Source organism: Blennius ocellaris (genome assembly GCF_963422515.1).
Source record: "Blennius ocellaris genome assembly, chromosome: 2".
In the NCBI taxonomy this organism is placed as follows: Eukaryota; Metazoa; Chordata; class Actinopteri; order Blenniiformes; family Blenniidae; genus Blennius; species Blennius ocellaris.
This window is the reverse complement of record NC_137651.1, coordinates 20,611,638-20,631,278: the sequence shown is the minus strand read 5'-3', so window position 1 is coordinate 20,631,278 and position 19,641 is coordinate 20,611,638. Positions and strand designations below refer to the sequence as shown.

At 43.8% G+C, this 19,641-nt stretch overlaps 1 protein-coding gene across 1 annotated transcript; it reads right to left on the bottom strand.

The window, feature by feature from the left end:
* Positions 1–7,193: 7,193 nt before the first annotated feature.
* On the bottom strand, positions 7,194–18,964 carry wsb1 (WD repeat and SOCS box containing 1). The gene is made up of 9 exons (XM_080508260.1): positions 18,586–18,964; positions 16,959–17,127; positions 15,697–15,971; positions 14,498–14,629; positions 13,464–13,564; positions 10,661–10,833; positions 10,284–10,397; positions 9,121–9,228; positions 7,194–9,028 (listed from the first exon to the last, which is right to left on the bottom strand). Exons 1-9 carry the CDS (start codon positions 18,623–18,625, stop codon positions 8,866–8,868), a joined length of 1,275 nt encoding a protein of 424 aa, XP_080364386.1. The 5' UTR covers positions 18,626–18,964; the 3' UTR covers positions 7,194–8,865.
* Between the last annotated feature and the right edge of the window lie 677 nt (positions 18,965–19,641).

Below are 19,641 nucleotides of genomic sequence, written 5' to 3'. Positions count from 1 at the left end.
GCTTCTGGAGGTCCGGACACCGGCGTAGGACCTTTTCTCCACCCCACTCCCTCCCTCCTTCCCCATGGACCCCCCCTCCCCCTCCTCCTCCTCCCCGTTTGCCGCACGTGTCCACAACCAACCCCCCCCCCCCCCAGCTGGAGGAGCGCTGCAGTCTGCTGCCCTGAAGCCCGCGAGCTGTGACGCGTTTCCTTGTTCCTGCTCTCATGAGAGAGCAGCTGCTGCAAGACTCATCCAACAAGATGCACCGTCGTGAGGCAGTAATCTCAAATAATCTGTAATAATGCCATAATCCTCCAACAAGATGCACCGTGGTGAGGCAGTAATCTCAAATAATCTCTAACAATGTCTTAATCCTCCAACAAGATGCACCATGGTGAGGCAATAATCTCTAACAATGTCTTAATCCTCCAACAAGATGCATCATGGTGAGGCAGTAATCTCACATAATCTGTAATAATGCCATAATCCTCCAACAAGATGCACCATGGTGAGGCAGTAATCTCAAATAATCTCTAACAATGTCTTAATCCTCCAACAAGATGCATCATGGTGAGGCAGTAATCTCACATAATCTGTAATAATGCCATAATCCTCCAACAAGATGCACCATGGTGAGGTAGTAATCTCAAATAATCTCTAACAATGTCTTAATCCTCCAACAAGATGCACCATGGTGAGGCAGTAATCTCAAATAATCTGTAATAATGCCATAATCCTCCAACAAGATGCACCATGGTGAGGCAGTAAAGTAAAGTAAGTAAAAATCTGAGGGAAGAATTTATATAATTATACACAAAACATTGATCAGACATGGTGTGTCTGACTGAACACTGTAAAATACATGCCAAAGGTTTGCCGGCAAACCACCTTCACAATCCAGAAAATGCATTAATGAAACTAAGGTTGGGGGGGAAAAATGAGATGATCCAGCAGGATGAAGACTTTAAACACAGAAGTTAATATTCCCCAGCGGTAAATACTCTTTACAATTATGAAAACTAACTATAATACAGGAAACTTGGTTGTTGTTGTTTTGTTTTGTTTTTTTCTTCCAGGAAGGAGCGTCGTCAAAGGTTTGAAGGTGCTGCCCTCTTGTGTCAGATCTGTGTCAGTGACGGTCTAAAACGAGGCAGATGAAGGCAGTGACCTCCAGCTGGTGCCAATGCTTCACTTTTTAATCCGCTAAACCGATCCAGGCCTCCTCTCACTGACGATCATCGTTTCATTCCACCTCGTGATTCACTCTGATACGTGGAACATGTGAGTTAAAGGAGCAGAACGGAGCCGTGTAGTCAGGTGAAGGTCAGGTTGGAGGTCACATCCGTTTGATTTGATCAACGGTGGACCGTCGTAGCCTCCATCCCGCGCTACAAACACATTCACACTAGCAGTTTGATGAATTCACTGCAGGTTCGAGTCAAAATGTGACTCGAGCGTCTCACTGTGAGGTAAATTACACAGATTATTCTCCTGGATTACATCTCAAAGTAGTTACCATTTAAAATCATGAACCAGTGGGTTAAACATAAACATGGAAGAACATGTTTATGGTTTGATTAAAAACTTTTTTCTCAAATAGATAAATAAATAAAATAAAATGAGGAGAACACGCTTCACAACAGTGATGTTGTACAATGGTACAATGGTACCAATGGTACCAATGGTTCAGTCTCATCAGGATGTTTCACTTTTATTATGTTTTTAGTTATTTGTTGCCATTTTAACTGTTTTGGGCATTTTTACACATTTAAGTTTTCAATTATTTGTAGCTGTTTGAGCAATTTTAACCATTTGGATTATTTGGTTTTTCGTTTTTTCACGTGGTTTTAAGCCATATAAGCAATTTGAACTTACTTTAGTAAATAAATTCTGATCAATATCACTGTACAAATAGTTTAGTACATCCACACTTCACATATTGTGATATTGTCCAGGCTGCTTCGCCTCCTTTTACACTTCTAAACTGAGTCACCTCAGTTTAGAAAGTGTTAAATTGACCAATTTGGTCAATTAATCCTCTACAAACATGCATATTTAAGAATGAATTCATTAATAATGAACAAACCCTTCCAGATCCTTACGGATCTGGAATTTTTATTTTTTGTATTTTTATTTTCATCACGGTGACGTTTGAGGATTTCACACCAAAGACATGATCTGGAAGTGGTTTGTCTCTCTGTTAATCTCTGTTAAGCTGCACTGCTCACATGTTGTCCAATACGATAGAACTTATCTCTATCCGTGTTTTTTTGTTTTTTTTTAACCGTGGTATTTGGAGGTGACCCTGTCCTCTGAGGTGAATAATGGAAATGAACTTGTTCAGTGGTCAGTGTGACCGTCACACGAGCTGCGCTCAGTTTACTTTCACGAGAGCCGGCACTCTAGATCCTTCCATCCTTTTCATTATGGAGGAATGCTGAGAACTCTGCTCCAGCAGAACCTTCTGGAAAGCCTCTGCCAACATGCATTGTGCTTGAGGCTGTCATCACACAAAGCTCAAAACTATTCATAAGAAAAAAAAACACATTGGCATTTTATGAGAAACAGGTCTCATCATGTCCTCCCATTGAAAACATTTGATTCATGATCAAAGAGTGTTTATGATCTATTATCACATGTCACAGTTGGACTGTGGCTAGTCCAAACACTCAGGTGTGTTTTACACATGCCGGCTGTGTTGCGGGGTGTGTTTGCACTTTTATTCGCTGAGGTGTGAGCGTTGGCTTCAACTCCTGGATCAGTTAGTATGTCATCGCCCCGACCTGGTTGCCTTCTCCCAGCAGATATTTATCAGACGTCACAGTACAAAAACGCAAAAAAAGAAAATGGGATTGAAATGTCACTTTTTCAAGAGAGATTTTCAAGCATGTTGCACAGACAATAATTTCACACTTCATCACTCAGACTGCATTTTTTTTTTTTTATTGATTATTTCAAATTTTCCTCGTAAAAATTTTCATGTTTTCATAATCACAACCACAAATAAATGTATTTTAATGGGATTATATGTGACTGACCAACACAAAGTGACATAATTGATAAGTGGAAAAAAAACAACACCAGGTTTTTTGAAAATTCTGCGTGTGCAGCAGCATTCACTGTGATCCCGAGAAATAAAATCTGTGTCTTCAGAACAGCAGAGTCCAACAGAGACATAGAAAAATAGAGAAAATATCTTTAGAGTGTACAGTTTACATGTGGAGCCATTCAAACACCTTAAACCAGTAGTTTTTCCTCTGCAGTAAGATTCGGTGCAGGTGAATGTGACGAATGAGTCCCTGAGCGCCTTGCTGTGGCCTCCAGTACAGAAGCAGGCCTGTCCTTATGCAACAACCTGAAGTTTGGTATGTGAGGGTTCGATGTGTGACTGGAGTTTGAACCAAACACAAGTCAGGACAAGCATCCATCTCTTTGCAATTCTTCTCTTTTTTAACTTTTGGTCCGAGTCTGAAAAGCCCCCAAATGCTGCTTTAAGACTTGAAATCTGTACATTTCTTCTCTGGACACTTAAAGATAATCAAGAACTCGCTCACAAAACATGTTACGTTAAACAGAATCACAGAGGCTTGTGTGAAAAGTGAGTACCGGTACTGTAAAAGATCAACCACAGAGTCCAGATTCCAAAATGGACTGAAATGTAATTTTTAACTGTTTGCACATACGTAAGAGCGAATGTTCTTACGTATGTGCAAACATAGATCACACACACACACACACACACACACACACACACACACACACACACACACACACACACACACACACACACACACACACACACACACACACACACACACACACACGGCTGTCATCAGCAGCTTCGTGGTTACAAATGACAGATGATAATTGTAGCAGAAAACTAATGTATCTCCTCTGGAAGGATTTTTATTTTCCAAATTTAGATTCGTTTTCACTTGATCGTTCAAATTCTGCACCGTCAGCATCCATGACCGTCGCCGTGGCTTTAGAATGAATAGAAATACCCCCCCCCCCCCCCCTCAAATGTTTTTTTGCACAATCTTTGAGTTGTGCAAGAACGATGAGCCGATCATGTGGGAAGCGTCACATTGGCTCCACGTCGTCTCCCCTCCGGTCAGTTTGCCTCTTGAGTCGTTGCAGGAAGTCTTAAAAAAACCGACTGTGAGGAGAAGGTTGTCACACGTTGAGCTCGAATGGAGGAAGTAAGGGTGGAAGTTGATCAGAAAACCTAGAAAACCAGTGATGAAGTTTGTGAGCGTCGGTGGATCGAGCCTCCAACACTGTGTGAATGCAAATGTGGGCCTGTGGCGTCTGTTCCTCTAACTGGGACATTAGGACATAATGACACATTCGGGACACTCCTTTTGCATTGAGTCAACTTATTAAACGATGTGAGGATGTTCCATTCTGCAGATGTGTACACCCTGCTGTGGGTGGAGGATGTTTGCACACGCAGGTCATCTTCTTCTCTGTACTTTGTGAAATCATGTTGACGCTCGAAAAATTTGCAGAGGTCAGCAAGGCTTTTTCAGTTTCTTTTTTTTTTTCTTTTCTCCGAGATTAAAAGGATTTGAGACACGTTAACGCATTCCTGCAGCACAGCCTCGCCTCCTCCACCCTGATGTGCAAATGGTGCGCAGCATGTGTTATCTGAACTCATTTAAAGGGAGACTGAAAAAGAAAAATCCCCTCTGCAGCAGATAAAATAAATGTATAAATGTTTTGTGCGTCTTCTTATTTTTTTCTGCCTTCTGACTGACCCACCCTCCGATCTTCCCTCCAGCCCTGGAGAGCTCATATCACAGCCATGACTCACTTCCTGTTGGCTCAGGCAGCGCACAGATTCTTTTTACACAAACGCCACAAGCTCACAGGGACTGTACACACGAAATACAACAAACATATAGGTTTTTTTTATTATAGCAAATGAAAGGTGACAGATTGAACCAGGACAGGCATCACCTTCATCCCAGTTTCATCTTGAGTGGGCCGCTTAAATGTTTTCTGTTTTCGCTTGAAAACGTCGTGGTGTAAATGAAAGACCTGATTAAACACGTCTCCATTAATTCCCTTCAACGTGCTTCATCTTCTACGTGTCCAATCGGTTTCCACAGTCGAGGAACGAATCACCGACTCGGCTGTTGTGACTCCATCATGTTCGATTTTACGCATACTCAAGACTCTTAATACACGTGGTTGTTATAGAATGCTCAATTCCAACCACGTGATCTACAACAGGGTTTAACAAACTTCCAAGTTTGGCTGCGATCCTCTTGGAGGCTCCTACAACTCATTTAGTTAAACGAATAGAAATGAACAGTGAATATAGACGAATCATTATCTCGGTGTGCTGTCATCTTTCTTTTATTTGGCAACTAACCCAGTTACTGTGACTTTATCTATTTATAGTTCTCACCCATTGTGAAGCTGTTTTTCAGGTTACCTGTCAGGTACTTGACCGGGGCAAGAGAACGATCCATCATGAACCGTTGACGGGAGAAGAAAGAAGGTCTTTGTGTTTGGAGGAGGGTCGGGGTGGATGGATGAGCCCTCGGTCTCTCTGTAAAAAGTTGGATTCATGTGCATTTTCTCACAATGGTCACAAACACAGATGCTCAAAAATGCAGCCAGACAACTCCCACTCTTGCTTTTAGACTTGTTGCCCGTGGGACTCCGTCAACAACGTGTCACGATTACTGTGAATTCACTAGAAAATAAGACTTCAAGACTGTTGGACAACTACCCACAAAGGTGTGCCAGAAATACTGCAAACCCCATGAAAACTGTGCCCTCCTCACACCCAGCACGTCGGGAACATTCCCCTTCTGCACGCTGCGTTTCACACCGAGACTAAATTGTTTGAGAAGGTTGTAAAAATATCAGCGTTCAGCCGTGAGGAACCAGGACGTCTCCTCCTTAATGTGTAACCGCTGGTATTAGCAGCCTGGGTCAATAATAAACCAGATCTGAGCTCATGTGCGCCGCGAGCACGAGGCCCTGCTGGTAAATTTCCACTGGGCCGATCGCTGGATCGTTCCAGGGCTGTAAATTCTGAGTCAAATTCCTGATGCGCCAAAGATAGCCAGAGCTTTATAATGCTCGCGTTGATATTTACAGCCACTGTTTTGGATGACTAATAGTCACACTACACGTCCTGTATCTCACTTCCACAGTGCAAACGTCCTGAAACACATGAGATGTCCCAGTTTCCTGCAGGAAACGGTGATAAAATGTAATCCAATCTGCTCCAGGTCACATGGGGCGACAAACACTGTGTTTGTAACTTGACACCAGGCTCACATCTCATATGTTTCAAATGGACAAAGCTTGGAAACACACAGAGCTGCTGGAAAGAAAAGAAAAACAACCTCTCTGAATGTGGAGTCCACAAGAACAACTTGTCGCAGCATCTGTTTGTATTTAATCTGGATAAATACAGTCATTTACCATATTTTCCAGACTACAAGTTACAATTTCTTTTGTTGTGTGACTGTTAATGTTACTTACATTACGAAGCAAGGTATAAATCAACATATTTTGGTGAATACTGTCTGTTACAGTACCTCAGAAAAATCTGTATTTAACTGACGGTAACTGACGGATCAAGAAAATAGAATTCCAAAAAGAAAGATCTACAGAGCGGAATTTAATGTGTAACTTCTAAAATGTGCATCCGAAAAAAGTTCCTTGTGAGAGAAAGCTGGAGAAACTATCACTATGATGAAGACAACGAAGAAGGCTAATTGTGGGCTAAAAGTAGGACGGACAGAGCTGAGGGACCAGCAGATTATCAACAACTACTATCAACTTCTACTCTGGAAATTACAGTAGTTATTGTCTTTCTGCTGAGAGATTCATACTTCCAAACAGCGGTAATCTCTCTTTTTGAACCCCATTTTTGTTGTTTTGATCACAGACACATCTGCACTTTCCACCAGCAGCATTTCAAATGTTGTCAAAAAATTGTTTTTAGTCATTTTTCTGAATTACGGCCACCGGGTAGGACACGGTGCTGAAATAATGAAGGGAAATTCAACTACCTGTGAACAGTTATGACAGTGGAGCTCCACCTAATTGTGCACGGAAACATAATATTGTACCAAAAAATATAAAATGTTTTTCTTCAATGGACAACAGGCTCATCAGCATACCCGATTTATCCGATAAGGGATTTCTGGATTTTATTCACAATAACCAACAAAAATAATCAATATTTTGTCAAAAAGTGTTTATTGAAACTAGAAACACACACAAAAACCATTACAGGAAGATTGCTGTATACATTCATATATATTTGATATATTTACTGCATCTCACTGAGGCAGAGCTGTTTGTCCAATCACAACGTTAACAGGTATACATGTAGGCTTTCACATCTCAACCCGACTTCACCTAAACTATCCGAGAGAACAAAAAAAAACCTTTGGCCTTATTCTGGACTTATTGCCAAGAATGATTGACAGCTGCTCTGCGCCCGCCTCCTCCGACACCTCGTTCCCTTCTTTCCATCCGCTCGCTAACAAAGAACACGCGGGGTGAGAGACGCCGGCCTCCGATTGGCCGGTTGATGATGTGGACACCTCTTCGCTCCAGCCTCTTCGCAGTAAGACGTGTGTGGTTGTTTTATCAACATTTTCACATTTAAAAGGAAAACAAAAGAATAAAATACAAAAGTAGAAATTATTAACACGAGGAGTAAATACATTAAAAAAGAAAGAAAAGTAAAATAAAGTGGTAAAAAGCTTCACCTTTGATATGTCTATGAACAGTTTTGTATGTACACGCATCACATGGAATTCTGGGTAGTGGGTTTTGTGCACGCTCAAATAGATTTAAGTGGTGGTATATGAACATTGCTCTTTAAGGTTCGTCTTCCTGCCTGCAGGCAGAGCCGACGCGCACTCACAGAGGTGAACTCCTGCAAACTGCAGCAGCTGTCGGCATCGTCGCTGCCGCTTTTCCAGATTTATCACGTGACCCAACATCAATGTTAGTATTCCACAACCAGGAGATACCTCATGCATTTCCCAGAGAGCTGCAGTTAGTTAGCTAGCGCGTTAGCAGATCGGCAAAGTGAAGCAGCTCGTTAAAAACAATGACTGACAACAGTATGTACGTTAAGCCCCGCCTCCATCGCTGATCTAAAAGTGTCAAATTGCAGGTTTTTGTCTGCAGTTTGGTTGCAATTTCTCACGGCGTGTGACGTCCATGCACGCATGGGACGATAGTTGTTAGCTGCTTTTGATTTACAAAATCATGCAGACAACGCCCAGGCCAAAAACGGTTACTGTACCAAAACTGAACGTTGCATACCGTCTGGGAGCCTCCAGTGAGTGAGCGTGCCGCGCTGGTGCAAATACTGCTTCGAAATAAAAAAAAAAAAAATCCCCATGACTGGACCTTAAACTGCATGGTTTTGAACAGTGAAGTTTTGATACTTTCAGTCCAGAGAATCAGTAGTCTCAGAATGGAGGCTTTATTATACTGCCAGTCTCATCCCTTTAACGTCCCCCTCCCCCGCACGCAGCAGAACGAACCCACATGAAGAGCAAGCGGCGCTGCAGAGGCTCTTCATTAAGTGCAACAGCGAATTCAAGTGAGAGGAGCAGAAGGAGGGCGAAGACCTGTGGCTGGAAGAGGAGCCGAACACTGACGGGCAGCGCAGAAGCAAAGAAGGCGGCGGCGGGGCTTGGCGGCGCACTTGACCTCACGGGGTTGCGGACGGCGCGCCAGCCTCGGCACGTACAAAAATAAATATGTTAAAATAACAGATTAAAGTCGGGGTCGTAATGAAACTTTCCTCCTGTCCTGATCACCGTTTGTTCGGAGTTCTGTGAGGAGCCGTTTTCTCCCCAGAGAAGCAGAGATTGGGGACCGTTGGCTCTACACGACCTTGTAGGTCAGGTAGTCGCGGAGCGGCGTGGGGATGGCGAGGGCCTCCACCTGCTGGGTGGTCGTCACCCGCCGGAGAGCCATCCTGCACATGTGCTGCAGGCTGGTGACGCTACGAGGAGACTCCCAGAAGAGCACGCTGCCATCTCGGGTCCTGCGGAGGAAGGGAGGAGGAGGAGGAGGGGAGTCACACGCCAGCCGACATCAGACCCTTTAAGACGTGTGTGCATTGAGACGGCGTCTCACCCGGCAGCAAGGACGCTCCCTTCAGCAGAGAAGGCACAGCAGAGGCCGTTGGAGAGCGAGGCGATGGCCTGAGGCGCTCGCTCCTCGATGCTCCAGAAACGAACCAGCCTGAAAACAACGGATCAAGGCGAGTCAACACAGGACGTCTGATGAGCTCAAGAAAAAAAAAAAAATGCAAAGCAATTTAAAATATGAGCTTGGTTTGAACACAAAGTTAAGAGTTTCCCTGTTCTGTGTTAAGAAGTGGATCCTTTGTTGAAAGGAGAGACCTCAAACACCGAATATTGCCTTGAAATCTCATATATTAAAACTTTATTACTGCAGTACTTGCAAAAAATGCAAGTGACTTGTGTCACGAGCACTAATGTGTCGTCCTGCATCACGAGTGCCGAAGCCGGACGAATCAAAATCAAGAAGGTTTTTTCTTCTTCCACGTTGCTTCGTCTTGATACGAAGATTTTCGAGGACAATAACCGAAAACGGTTAAAAATGACATTTCAGTACAATTTGTGAATGATTATGTTTAAGTGTCCAGAGAAGAGGTGTACAAATTGCCTTTCTGTATTTAAAAACAATAAGAAAAACACGACCAGTCGCCTCAGCTGAACTGCAGATGTTGTGAGAAGCCAAAAACGATGTAAACAAAGCCAAAGACTCTCGGTGGGTTTGGCAGCAGAAGGCAAACAGATGCCAGAATGAAAATTGGATGAGGAAAATCTCTTTCCAGGAAAGAGAGAGAGAGAGTATTGTTTAAAGGTTTACGAGCATTTTGTGGAACAAATGCACAGCTTCAACTGAAGTTAAAGTTAATATAACAGTGAATTATCGAGTGGTTTGGAGCCTCGGGCGGCTGCACTGTGCTGTGCTGCCTCTTTTCTTCCTGCAGTCTCCATTTTGTGGAGTTTCCGCTCCACATTTTTCCCCCCACAGCGATCCAGAGCTGGGCTGGTCGGCGGCGGGGCCAGGAGTGATTAATGGCCACCTCGTGACGGTCATGTGACCCAGAGCGAGCCCGACAGGCAGCACACAGAAGCTCAGCGAGGCATTTCCAAACAGACCCATGTGAGAGTTCATACCGACCCCGCGAGTCACCCCCAGCAGTCCGAAGTAACTGTCCCGTCATACACTATTCAAGAGGAGCCTTGAAAGTAAAAGTGTCTTACCGGTCATCAGTAACGCTGGCGATGTGGCGGCCGTCAGGGCAGAAGCTCACGGAGCGAACCCAGCGGTCATTGGAGCCACCAGCGAAAATGGGTGAAGGAGGAGGGAAGAGATGACTGCAGAGAGACACGACGACGACACGTCAGTGACACACCAGACGGAGGAAAAAATAAAAAACAAACAAATAAAATCCCGGCAGAGGGAATCAACCACACGACGACGTTGTCCAGCACACACAACACGTACCATCATGAAAAGAACCGGACAGACGGAATCGGTGGCGGGCTGACCAGGAGAACTTTCACTCACTCATCTATCTTTTTTTTTTTTTTTTTTAATCTCCAGATGAATTCAGATGACGTCGCGTCGACGTTCTTACCCGAGTTCCAGCAGGATGGTGCCCTTGTGGTGGTCCCACACAATGACCCGGGTGTCGTACGAGGCGGTGGCCAACAGCGCCCCGTCTGGCGAGAACTCACAGGACACCACGTCATTGTGGTGGCCCTCCAGCTTCTGGATCAACGTGTACTTATCCATGTTCCATAGGAACACCTGCGGGCGGAAGGGAGGCCTGTTATAGCTCGTGCAGTGATTCGAGGCCGGAGTAGAATATGCTCTAGCTTACAGTTTTTTAAACGTTACTATTGGAGCATTTAAGAATTAATTCAAGCCATTAGAATTAAACCAGAATTAAACAGTTATGCTCAGTGTGTCGTAATGGACTGTAACCTTAAATCCGGTTAAACAAAAGAGCACATGCTACACAAACAGCAGAAGCTGTGACATAAACAACTACTAGCCTGCGCAGACATTTACAACAAAACAATGTTTTTTACAGTTCAAATATACACTAGCAAAACTACAAAATCAGTATTTACACGTACGTTACTTTAAACAAAAAAGAAAAGTCTACAGAGAGAGAAAAAGTAAAACAAGTAGTAACTTAAGGTAACATAAAGTTACTCCACTGGTTTCCCCTTTCAGTTTTAGATCACTGTGTTTACAATAGGCTCGCATCTCCGGCAGAAGCCTACGAAGAGAAACAGATACTGCAAGAGAAAAGAATATTTTATGGCCAAAGGGTTGAAACCTCTGGCAAAGAATACATATGCATACACGCACACATGCACACTGTATACACACATACACACACACACACACTGTAAAAACTCATCTGTGGAAGCAGACATGGTCTGAATCTGTACTGATGGGGTCTGTTTTAAGGAGACAGTCGGGGGACTCTTTGGTCCCGTCACTGTTGGAATGTTTTGAAACTAAACAAAATGTCTGCTGGTTAACGCATGCAGTTAATGATCGAGAGAACTAAATCTTAGTGGCATGCAGAGTCATGATTCTCTTGAGGTAAACGGGGCTTTCTTCCCCTCTAGTTTCCTCTTTTCACTCCTTGGTTTAGAAAAACAAACACAAAACACTGATTCCTCTGTTGATTGCTTGTAAGTTGTACCTTGTATCAAAGCCTCTAACTCAAGCAGGCTCCTTTTACTCTTTAGAAAAGAACCAAATGCCACCGCGGAGCAGCAGATGGAAACATTGCCTCATAACAGGCCTTTTTATGGAGCCTTCTCCTCAATAACTGCTTTGTTGTTACGCAAATTTGAGGCAACAAGTCTCATTTAAGACATTTAAGATGTTCTGCACCATGAACACCCTGATAGTTTCAATAAAACCTTTTTTTTTTTAACTACTAAGAGTTATTGGTGTAAATTACAATCTTGCACAAAAGTTGGCTTCATCCCAAGGAAAGGTCTAACTTTCAAGCAGGGTGGATAAACTGGTGGGCCGCATACCGACGTGACAATTTTGATTTTTAATTTTAACTAATTATGATAATATAGCAACATATTACATTATCGACAAGAACAGTGAGGAAAAGCGTTCACAAGTACAGGTAGCCTATTGCTACAACTGAAAACTGAGGCAATATTTGGACAGTTGGAGTCTGGTAAATTAGAAACAACAACTTCCAATTGGAGTCTTTTACAAGTATGAGCGGCAGGACTTTCAAATTTGAGGTTTGTTTTTTGGTTCTAAAGTATTTCTCTCCACTATTGCAACACGGGATATTTGTCGGTTCTCTTGGGATGAACCTACTCCTGCACACATATATTGGTGGAAACTGACGGTGAAGTTATTAAAATGTTGCTGCAGCCTTCTAAGCTTCAACCTGGTAACTGACTGTGTGTTACAAGGGAAACATGTAAAGTGACAGATAAAAAATAAAAAAGAAAGAAGAAAAATCCCAGTAAGGAAAGAAAGAAAAGCTAGTGTGTGTGGATGGCAGGCGGGGCTAATTTAAAGAAAGAAGGGGGGGAGGGGTTGTGGAGGTGGGTTTGGGGAGACAGTTGGAAGGTATAAAGGAAGGAGAGAGAGGAGAGGAGATATTTTAACCACCAGTTTAATGAACTGAGATGGATTAAAATCAAAAAAAAAAAAAAAAGGAACTGCGACACCAGAGGTAGACAGACGAGGAGCAGCACCTACGTACAGATTGACCTTGCGGGTCAGGTACCAGGCTGCCCCTGGCCAGGCCTTTGGGCATTGTGCACTGTGCGTCCACGGTTTGCACCGGCTGCTCAAAATGTCAGCGCGGCGCTCCTTTCAAAACCAATCACACACTGAGCTCTGCCACCACCTGTGACAGGGAGAGCAAGACACACACACTGTAGGGACACACAGAGCCTGACAGAGCTACCACCAATGTTCTCTAATCTACGGGATTAATGGTAGCCAGTGTGAGGACTTCTGGTCCGCTAACAACATCTGCCTTCATGTGGAAGTCACAATAGCATTCGAGAAGAGGGGACTGTTGACTTCACATGTTTTTAAACCACAAAAGGATCTTTTCTTTTCTTTACTTTTCTTTTTTTTTTTGGTGTGTGTGTTCTTCTGGACACTTTATGCAACAACAGTGAAAAGTAAAAAGTCTGTTCTGCATGCAGGCAAAATGCAAAACAAGTCTAACTGCAGCTAAACTCATAATCATCATCATCATCATGACACTGAGCAGTTTGTTCTACAGCAAAAATGTGTGGGTGGTGGTGGGTGCGGGGCAAAAAAATGGCAGGGGGGAGTGTTGACTGAGCATAACTGATAACAAGCGATTGCAGAGATTAGCTAGCAACAAGTGATGGAGGTGAGAGGAGAGGAACTGGTGTACGTACTGCTTTGCCTGCGCCCACCGAGCACAGGATGGAGGAGTCCGGGGAGAAGGCGCTGCAGTACACCCACTTGTGATGCTCCCGCAAGACCTTCACCATGTTACCTGAGAGGAAGGAGCACCAGGGTCAGTTCCAAACAAACATCCGGCAGGTGGACGTTTTGTGTATGTGTCCCCTGAACGAAAATGTGTTCGACAACGCAGGTATAGAGAGCAAGTTAGAAGCTTTGTAGTAGTGACCCCCCCAAAAAGCAACTTCCATCTGATTTGTTACAAAAGCATAAAGCTGACATATCTCTTGTCTAGAGTAACAAAAGTGTCCTATATTCTGGGAAAGGATACATTTTCTTCAATGGCGAACTGTTAAACTGTGTCGATCATCAGTCACGTTGTGAAGAATCTTACTTTAAAACATGAGATTTTTGCGACAAACGAGCTAGAAGTGCTCCTCATTGTTGTAGAATCTGGCCGTCACTGTAAGAGCTGACCTTTTACACAAAACTGATAACGCCACAGAATTATAGAATATCTCCAGACTGTTATTTAAGACTAATAACACGTGAGACTATGAACCCGTCAATGCAAAACCAAATATTAGCAGATATGAGGGACTGTGTTTCTTATGTACCAGGAAGGAAACAACACACTTAACTTGTGTATGCGGAACATACAAGACCAGGCTCATAAAAAAAAAAAAAAAAAAAAAAACCCCTGGCACACATTATGGGCTTTTGTTGACATAAGGAGAAGTTATGGTAGGAAAGTAAGTCATGCCAGTCAAGCGATGTGGGCGTAAAGCCGGTGCTCGCGTGAGAGTGGAAATGTGAGTGCGGGACGTTAACGGAGACCACATTTTCCCGGCAGAGAGAAAAGACTGAAAAAGGAGCGCAGCACACGCCGCAGACATCATCCTAGAATCTTCAAATCTTCTGTCTTCTCTCGAGCGAGTATTGCTCCTAACAACAGTGTGAGCTCAAAGAGAGACAGAAAGGGGGGCCATTGTGTGGGCGGAACAGGAGGCGGCTCCGGTGTCCATACCGTCGTCTTTCAGGTCCCACACTCGGAGAGTCTTGTCTCTGGATGCCGACACCAGCATGAGGCTGCCGTCGGGAGCGAAAGTCAAGTCTCGCACGATGTCGGTGTGGTCCATCAGATTCAGCAGCAGCTTTCCTGCGACGACACAGAGAAAGGTCACGTGATTCAGACGGAAGGTCACCTTTATTGACTTCTCTTGTTTATGTCATGTTGGCATAATATACTAATAGACTGGTCTCCCTCTCTGGCACAGTGCCCACATTTCAAAGTCTGCGAGCAAGGACAGGAATTAATGAACGCTGTGTGGCCTCCTGCTGAGCCCACATGCCTGTCGCAGCCATTGTTACAGTTTTAGTTTGCACTGTGCACTGAAGCCAGGTAGACAGAGGATACTGTGTGTTCTGATAAATGAGGGTGTGGCCAATAGAAATGACAACTCGTGCACTTCATTCAGTCAAAATGTGGATAAAAACATGTTTTTCACTACATCAAACACAGAATAAAACCTTCTGCTGGACACAAATTGTTAAATAAGTTTAAAATGTTTATTTGCTTCCGTATAACGGAGGGGGGAAAAATGGTTTAACCTTGTTACAAAATTGATTTAACTTGCCGGCAAATTTTGAGGAAGTGAAGACTAACAGCCAGAAATCAGAGCAGAGGTACCGTTCAGAGAAGTACCACGAGCGAGGAGACTTATTATCTTGCACGTTTCCTTAGATTATTCAAACCAACTTCAATTCATGCGTCATTAAAAATGTACCTACAATAAAGCCGGAATAATCCCAAACACTGAATCGGGGACATGAAAAAATATTACATATTTAAGAGAAAAGTCAGTCTGTGCCATTTCAAACAGTTCTGTTGAAATCCACATTAACTCTCCACTGATGCTTAAATAATGAAATGTATGAGGAATAACAATGAAGGAGTGAAGGCAGACTTGTGTGAATCATCAATCAACGGGAACATTTTATATAACAGGTGTATGTTGAAGGTATTTCTGCACAGACGGGCGAAACGAATGTGGCTGAAGGCTGTAAACTGTTGTTTGTGTTGCTGAAGCTTGGTGACCAAGACCATGGCGACGTGTTGACAAGCGAGCTCGGCCTGTTTTCTGAACCCAATTGTCTCTAACCCAATTATCAACTGGTGGATCAGATGAGGGTGAACGCCTCTAATTAGAGGCGCGGCGTCCTCACCAGTGTAAACCTCCCAGATCTTGATGCGGCCGTTGTTGAGGCCCGTCGCCAGCAGCAGCTGGTCCTGGCCGAACTGGAAGCGGTGCCAGCCGATGTTGACGCAGCGGCTCTGCTTCTCTGGCACCGAGGACCCGAAGGCCATGCCCCAGACGATGTCGCCGCAGTCGATGGTGTGCTCGCCGGCCTCGGCGAGGATCTGGCTGCCGTCGCTGTTCTGACGGGACAGGTGGCGGGGGCTGGAGGCGTCGGTGCCCTCCTTGCCGTGGCCCGCCGAGCTGCGGAGACATGCAAGACAAAACCAGGTTAAAGAAGGGTTCCGTTCTGGCTGACTTCGTTGGGAATTCTTCCTCCCACATGTTCCACCTCAGAAAGACACCCGACACACTGCGAGGGAGGGATGGAGCCGCCTGCTGCCTGAGAACAACAGGCTCTTGTAAGACACACAACTTTCTGTTGATGATCACAGTCACAAGGCTCTGTGAAGCTAGAAGCAGCTGATAAAAGTGAGATTTTCTCAGATATCACTCTTTTTATCTGGAAGGGTTTGGCTCTGATCTTTATGAGCTACCAGATTTGCCACAAACCTAGACTTTACTTGTGAGATTATATTTACTACAAGTCAAATACAAGTGATGACAAAAAAACAACAGTTAACCTTTCTATAAATCTAAATACTGGTAACAGACTCGATCTGTTAACATTTTAAGCTTCAAACTTTCTGCACTTTGACCTCATCTGGATGGAATTTTTCTTATTTACATAACTGCAGAGATTTATCGCCAAAACGATAGATAAAACGTGTCGGAGCTTGAAGCGCCTTCAGGCTGCACCAAAGCCCTTTTCTTCTTCATATTGCGAACAGAGCAGCCCAAGCAAGTAAATCATTCACTGCAGTGGAAAATGGATACACCAGACGGGGAAAAACAAATGTTATATCCTGAAAAACGAGCAAAATATAAAACTCTTTTGGTGATGATACAAAACAACCACAAAAAATACAGAAAGGTTAAGATATAGGTCATTATGGAAACAAAATCCTGAATTTTATGACGCACAAAGCATTTAAACATCATGGACAAAAATACAAATATATCTAAATTTTATCTCACCCTAGCATTAGACTATCAAATCATGATAATAGAATTATTTTGCACAGTCGCTTTACTTTTCACACACGTGACTTTTCTGTAATAGAGTTTTATGTGTTCTGATACACATTTATGGTGTTAAAGAGGTGGATTTCAAGTTGGTGTGATGCTTACAAGTTCTTCAGGCATTTTGTCCAAGGAATGAGCCGGACAATACGGTGCCCCTGAGACCAAGCGAAGTAGGAACCATCTGGAGCAAAGGCGACAGTCCAAGCCTCGCGCCCGGACTTCTGGTCGAAGGGAGCAACAGGCACCAGGAGTTCACCGATGAACTTAGCCTTACCTAGAAAAACAAAAAAAACAGCAACAACCACAAATGGGCCATTAGAAGTGTGACCAGTTACAACTCTCGTATTTATTGCCCACGACTCAGAGAATCTTTAACTATCCTCAAGTAACCTCCTCCACAACAGACCAGGAGGCTTGGCCTCGACACAGGCACGTGATTGGCTACCTGTGCTGAACAAACCACATGTACAAATACAGTGGGTGGAGAAGTTCACTGGAGAAATGGGTGAAGCGCTTCAACAGTGGATGGACGACAGCGCCATGCTACTAGTGTTTGGAGCTTCACTCATCCTCAAGTACAACGGTAAAGGAAATCCAGTTCAAACAGTAACCTTTGCTCCAGATTTCAGAACTGCATAGACTGTAGATACACGACAAACCGTTTGCTGGAGACAATCTACCAACACGTGAGAGTTAGGGTTAGTTAATTGTGACAGTAAACTGAATTGAGGAAGTTAATGCATGATAAATGTAGTAGTAACATCTGAGGCAACTCCTGGAGTTTGTGTTAACACACCTCACATCTGTCAGTAGCTCATAAAGGACAACTGCCTCATCCAGCTGCACGGAGGTGTGGTGGTTACGGCTTTCTTTGTAGAGTTTGCATGTTCTCCCTATGCATGATTAAATCCCACAGCCCAAAACCATTCGAGAGGAATTGGTGGCCAGAGCTTGTCCCCCGCAATGCGTTGCAATCTCTATGTACCGATCGTTAACTGCATGGATCCAGGGTCCATGGATCCATGACCGATGGATCTGGTCCATCGTGGAAGATGGACCAGATTCTGAAAATCGCATCTGTAGGGATGCAAAACGGGCAGAGTGTCTCACGTTACTGCAAAACCCTCATCTGACGTAATGTAAATAAACCCCCCAAAATTTCTCAAACTCAATTGATCTTCGCTATAATTGCACAAAGCATGCCAGGCTAGCGCGAGCGCCTTCTCCTCCACACGGCGGAGAGGTGGCGTAAAGCCGTGCGGACGTGCACGTACGATGAGTCACCGCTGTGGGGGAGGGAGGCGTCGGTTCGAGTCGCCGAGGGACGAACGCTCAAAATACAGACATTCGCGTAGAAAAAAAAAGAAAGTCGAGTGGTAAAACATCGTCAAATAAAGATTACGTGTTAATTAATCTCAATGTTGACATTTAATACCTACACCTCGTCACGCCAGCTGTGTGGCATCCTTTACGCAGACGACGAGCCCGTGCATTCTTGCTTATTTACACCGCTACAAAAGAGGATATTTGCAGCGTGTCTCAATCTTTAAAATAAAAAAACATAACTAAATATATTCCCCGCTGTGAAATGCAATTCCTAGCAGTGTTTTCTTTTTTTTTTTCCTCCCCGGTTATCGGGCTCACGCCGCGCCTCTGGAACCTGCCCTCAACTGAAAACATACGCGTGGCTATTGTTGTTTTCTTCTTCTTTTAAAAAAAAAATGTGACTTACCTATATCATTTTCGTTGACAGAGTCTGGGAAGCTTGCCATCTAAATAAGAGCAAAGACCTAGGAGAAAAGTCAGCGAGGCAAAAAGAAATGTTGCAGTTGTCTTGCAGGTCGACGCGGCGCCTTTTTTCCCCTTTCAGACGTGTGCAGTAGTCTGTTGAAATCCCTCCGCCGAGCCTCAACGTCCCCGGCAGAAAATCTTTCAAAAGTCTCTTTCCTTCGCTTCTCAGACAGTCAAATGTATTAACTGAATAAATGTGACGTCTGTGCGGTCGAGTGCAGATACTCTTCGGCTATTAAATCAGTTTTAACCGAGAATTGAGTTTTGGTATATCCACGTAGTCTGTTGGTACAATGGCTGCTGACCGGATGGCATGAAGCTATTTTGATCTGAAGAGGGCGGGGCGTGTCACAGGGGGAGGGGCTTAAGAAACGTCAGCACCGTTGTCATGGCAAAACTGTGAGGACCGCCCCCTTCTACTGTGTATTCTTTTTTTCCATCTTTTTCTTCCTTGGGGTGACAAACGAAGATACGATGCATTACCGCTCCCTGCTGGTATAAAAGGGCAGTGCAACAACACTTCGATTCCAAAATAGCACATGAAGATATTCAAATTCATTAAACGAATGTTTTAGACAAACTTAATTTAAGATGTTGAGCTTCCCAAGTTGTTGCAATTGTATTTTGCATCGATGTGTACGTGAGAGCAAAAGTAAAGGATTTTTGCGTTGAGAGGGAATGTGAACAAAATATTACTCGTCTGAAAACATTAAAAAACATCTGACTCAAGATAAGAAGACTTTTTCAACTCGAGGACAAACTTTGTAATACTTAATTTGCAAAACACTGTGGAATCTCACCTGTTATGGTCTTAAAGTCATTCAAAAGTCTGTGAGTAAATGATCAAGCTGAAACCACTAATTTCATTCAGCTCTGTAATAAAAACAGATTTATTCACGGAAATCACTACATTGGTTCATGAACATTTTAGGAAACCATCGTCTGTGGGCAACAGTTTAATGTTGCATCTACAGAAGTTTGTAGGTCTCCTCTGAGC

What these genes read in the sequence shown, in the direction of transcription:
- wsb1 (XM_080508260.1), bottom strand. Translation starts at nt 18,625, where the DNA reads ATGGCAAGCTTCCCAGACTCTGTCAACGAAAATGATATAG. An exon ending in GTGGGACCTGAAAGACGACG is followed by an intron (nt 13,565 to 14,497) that starts GTATGGACACCG and finishes CCTTCCTCTCAG; the next exon opens with GTAACATGGTGAAGGTCTTG. An exon ending in CGGTGGGCGCAGGCAAAGCA is followed by an intron (nt 10,834 to 13,463) that starts GTACGTACACCA and finishes TTCCGCCCGCAG; the next exon opens with GTGTTCCTATGGAACATGGA.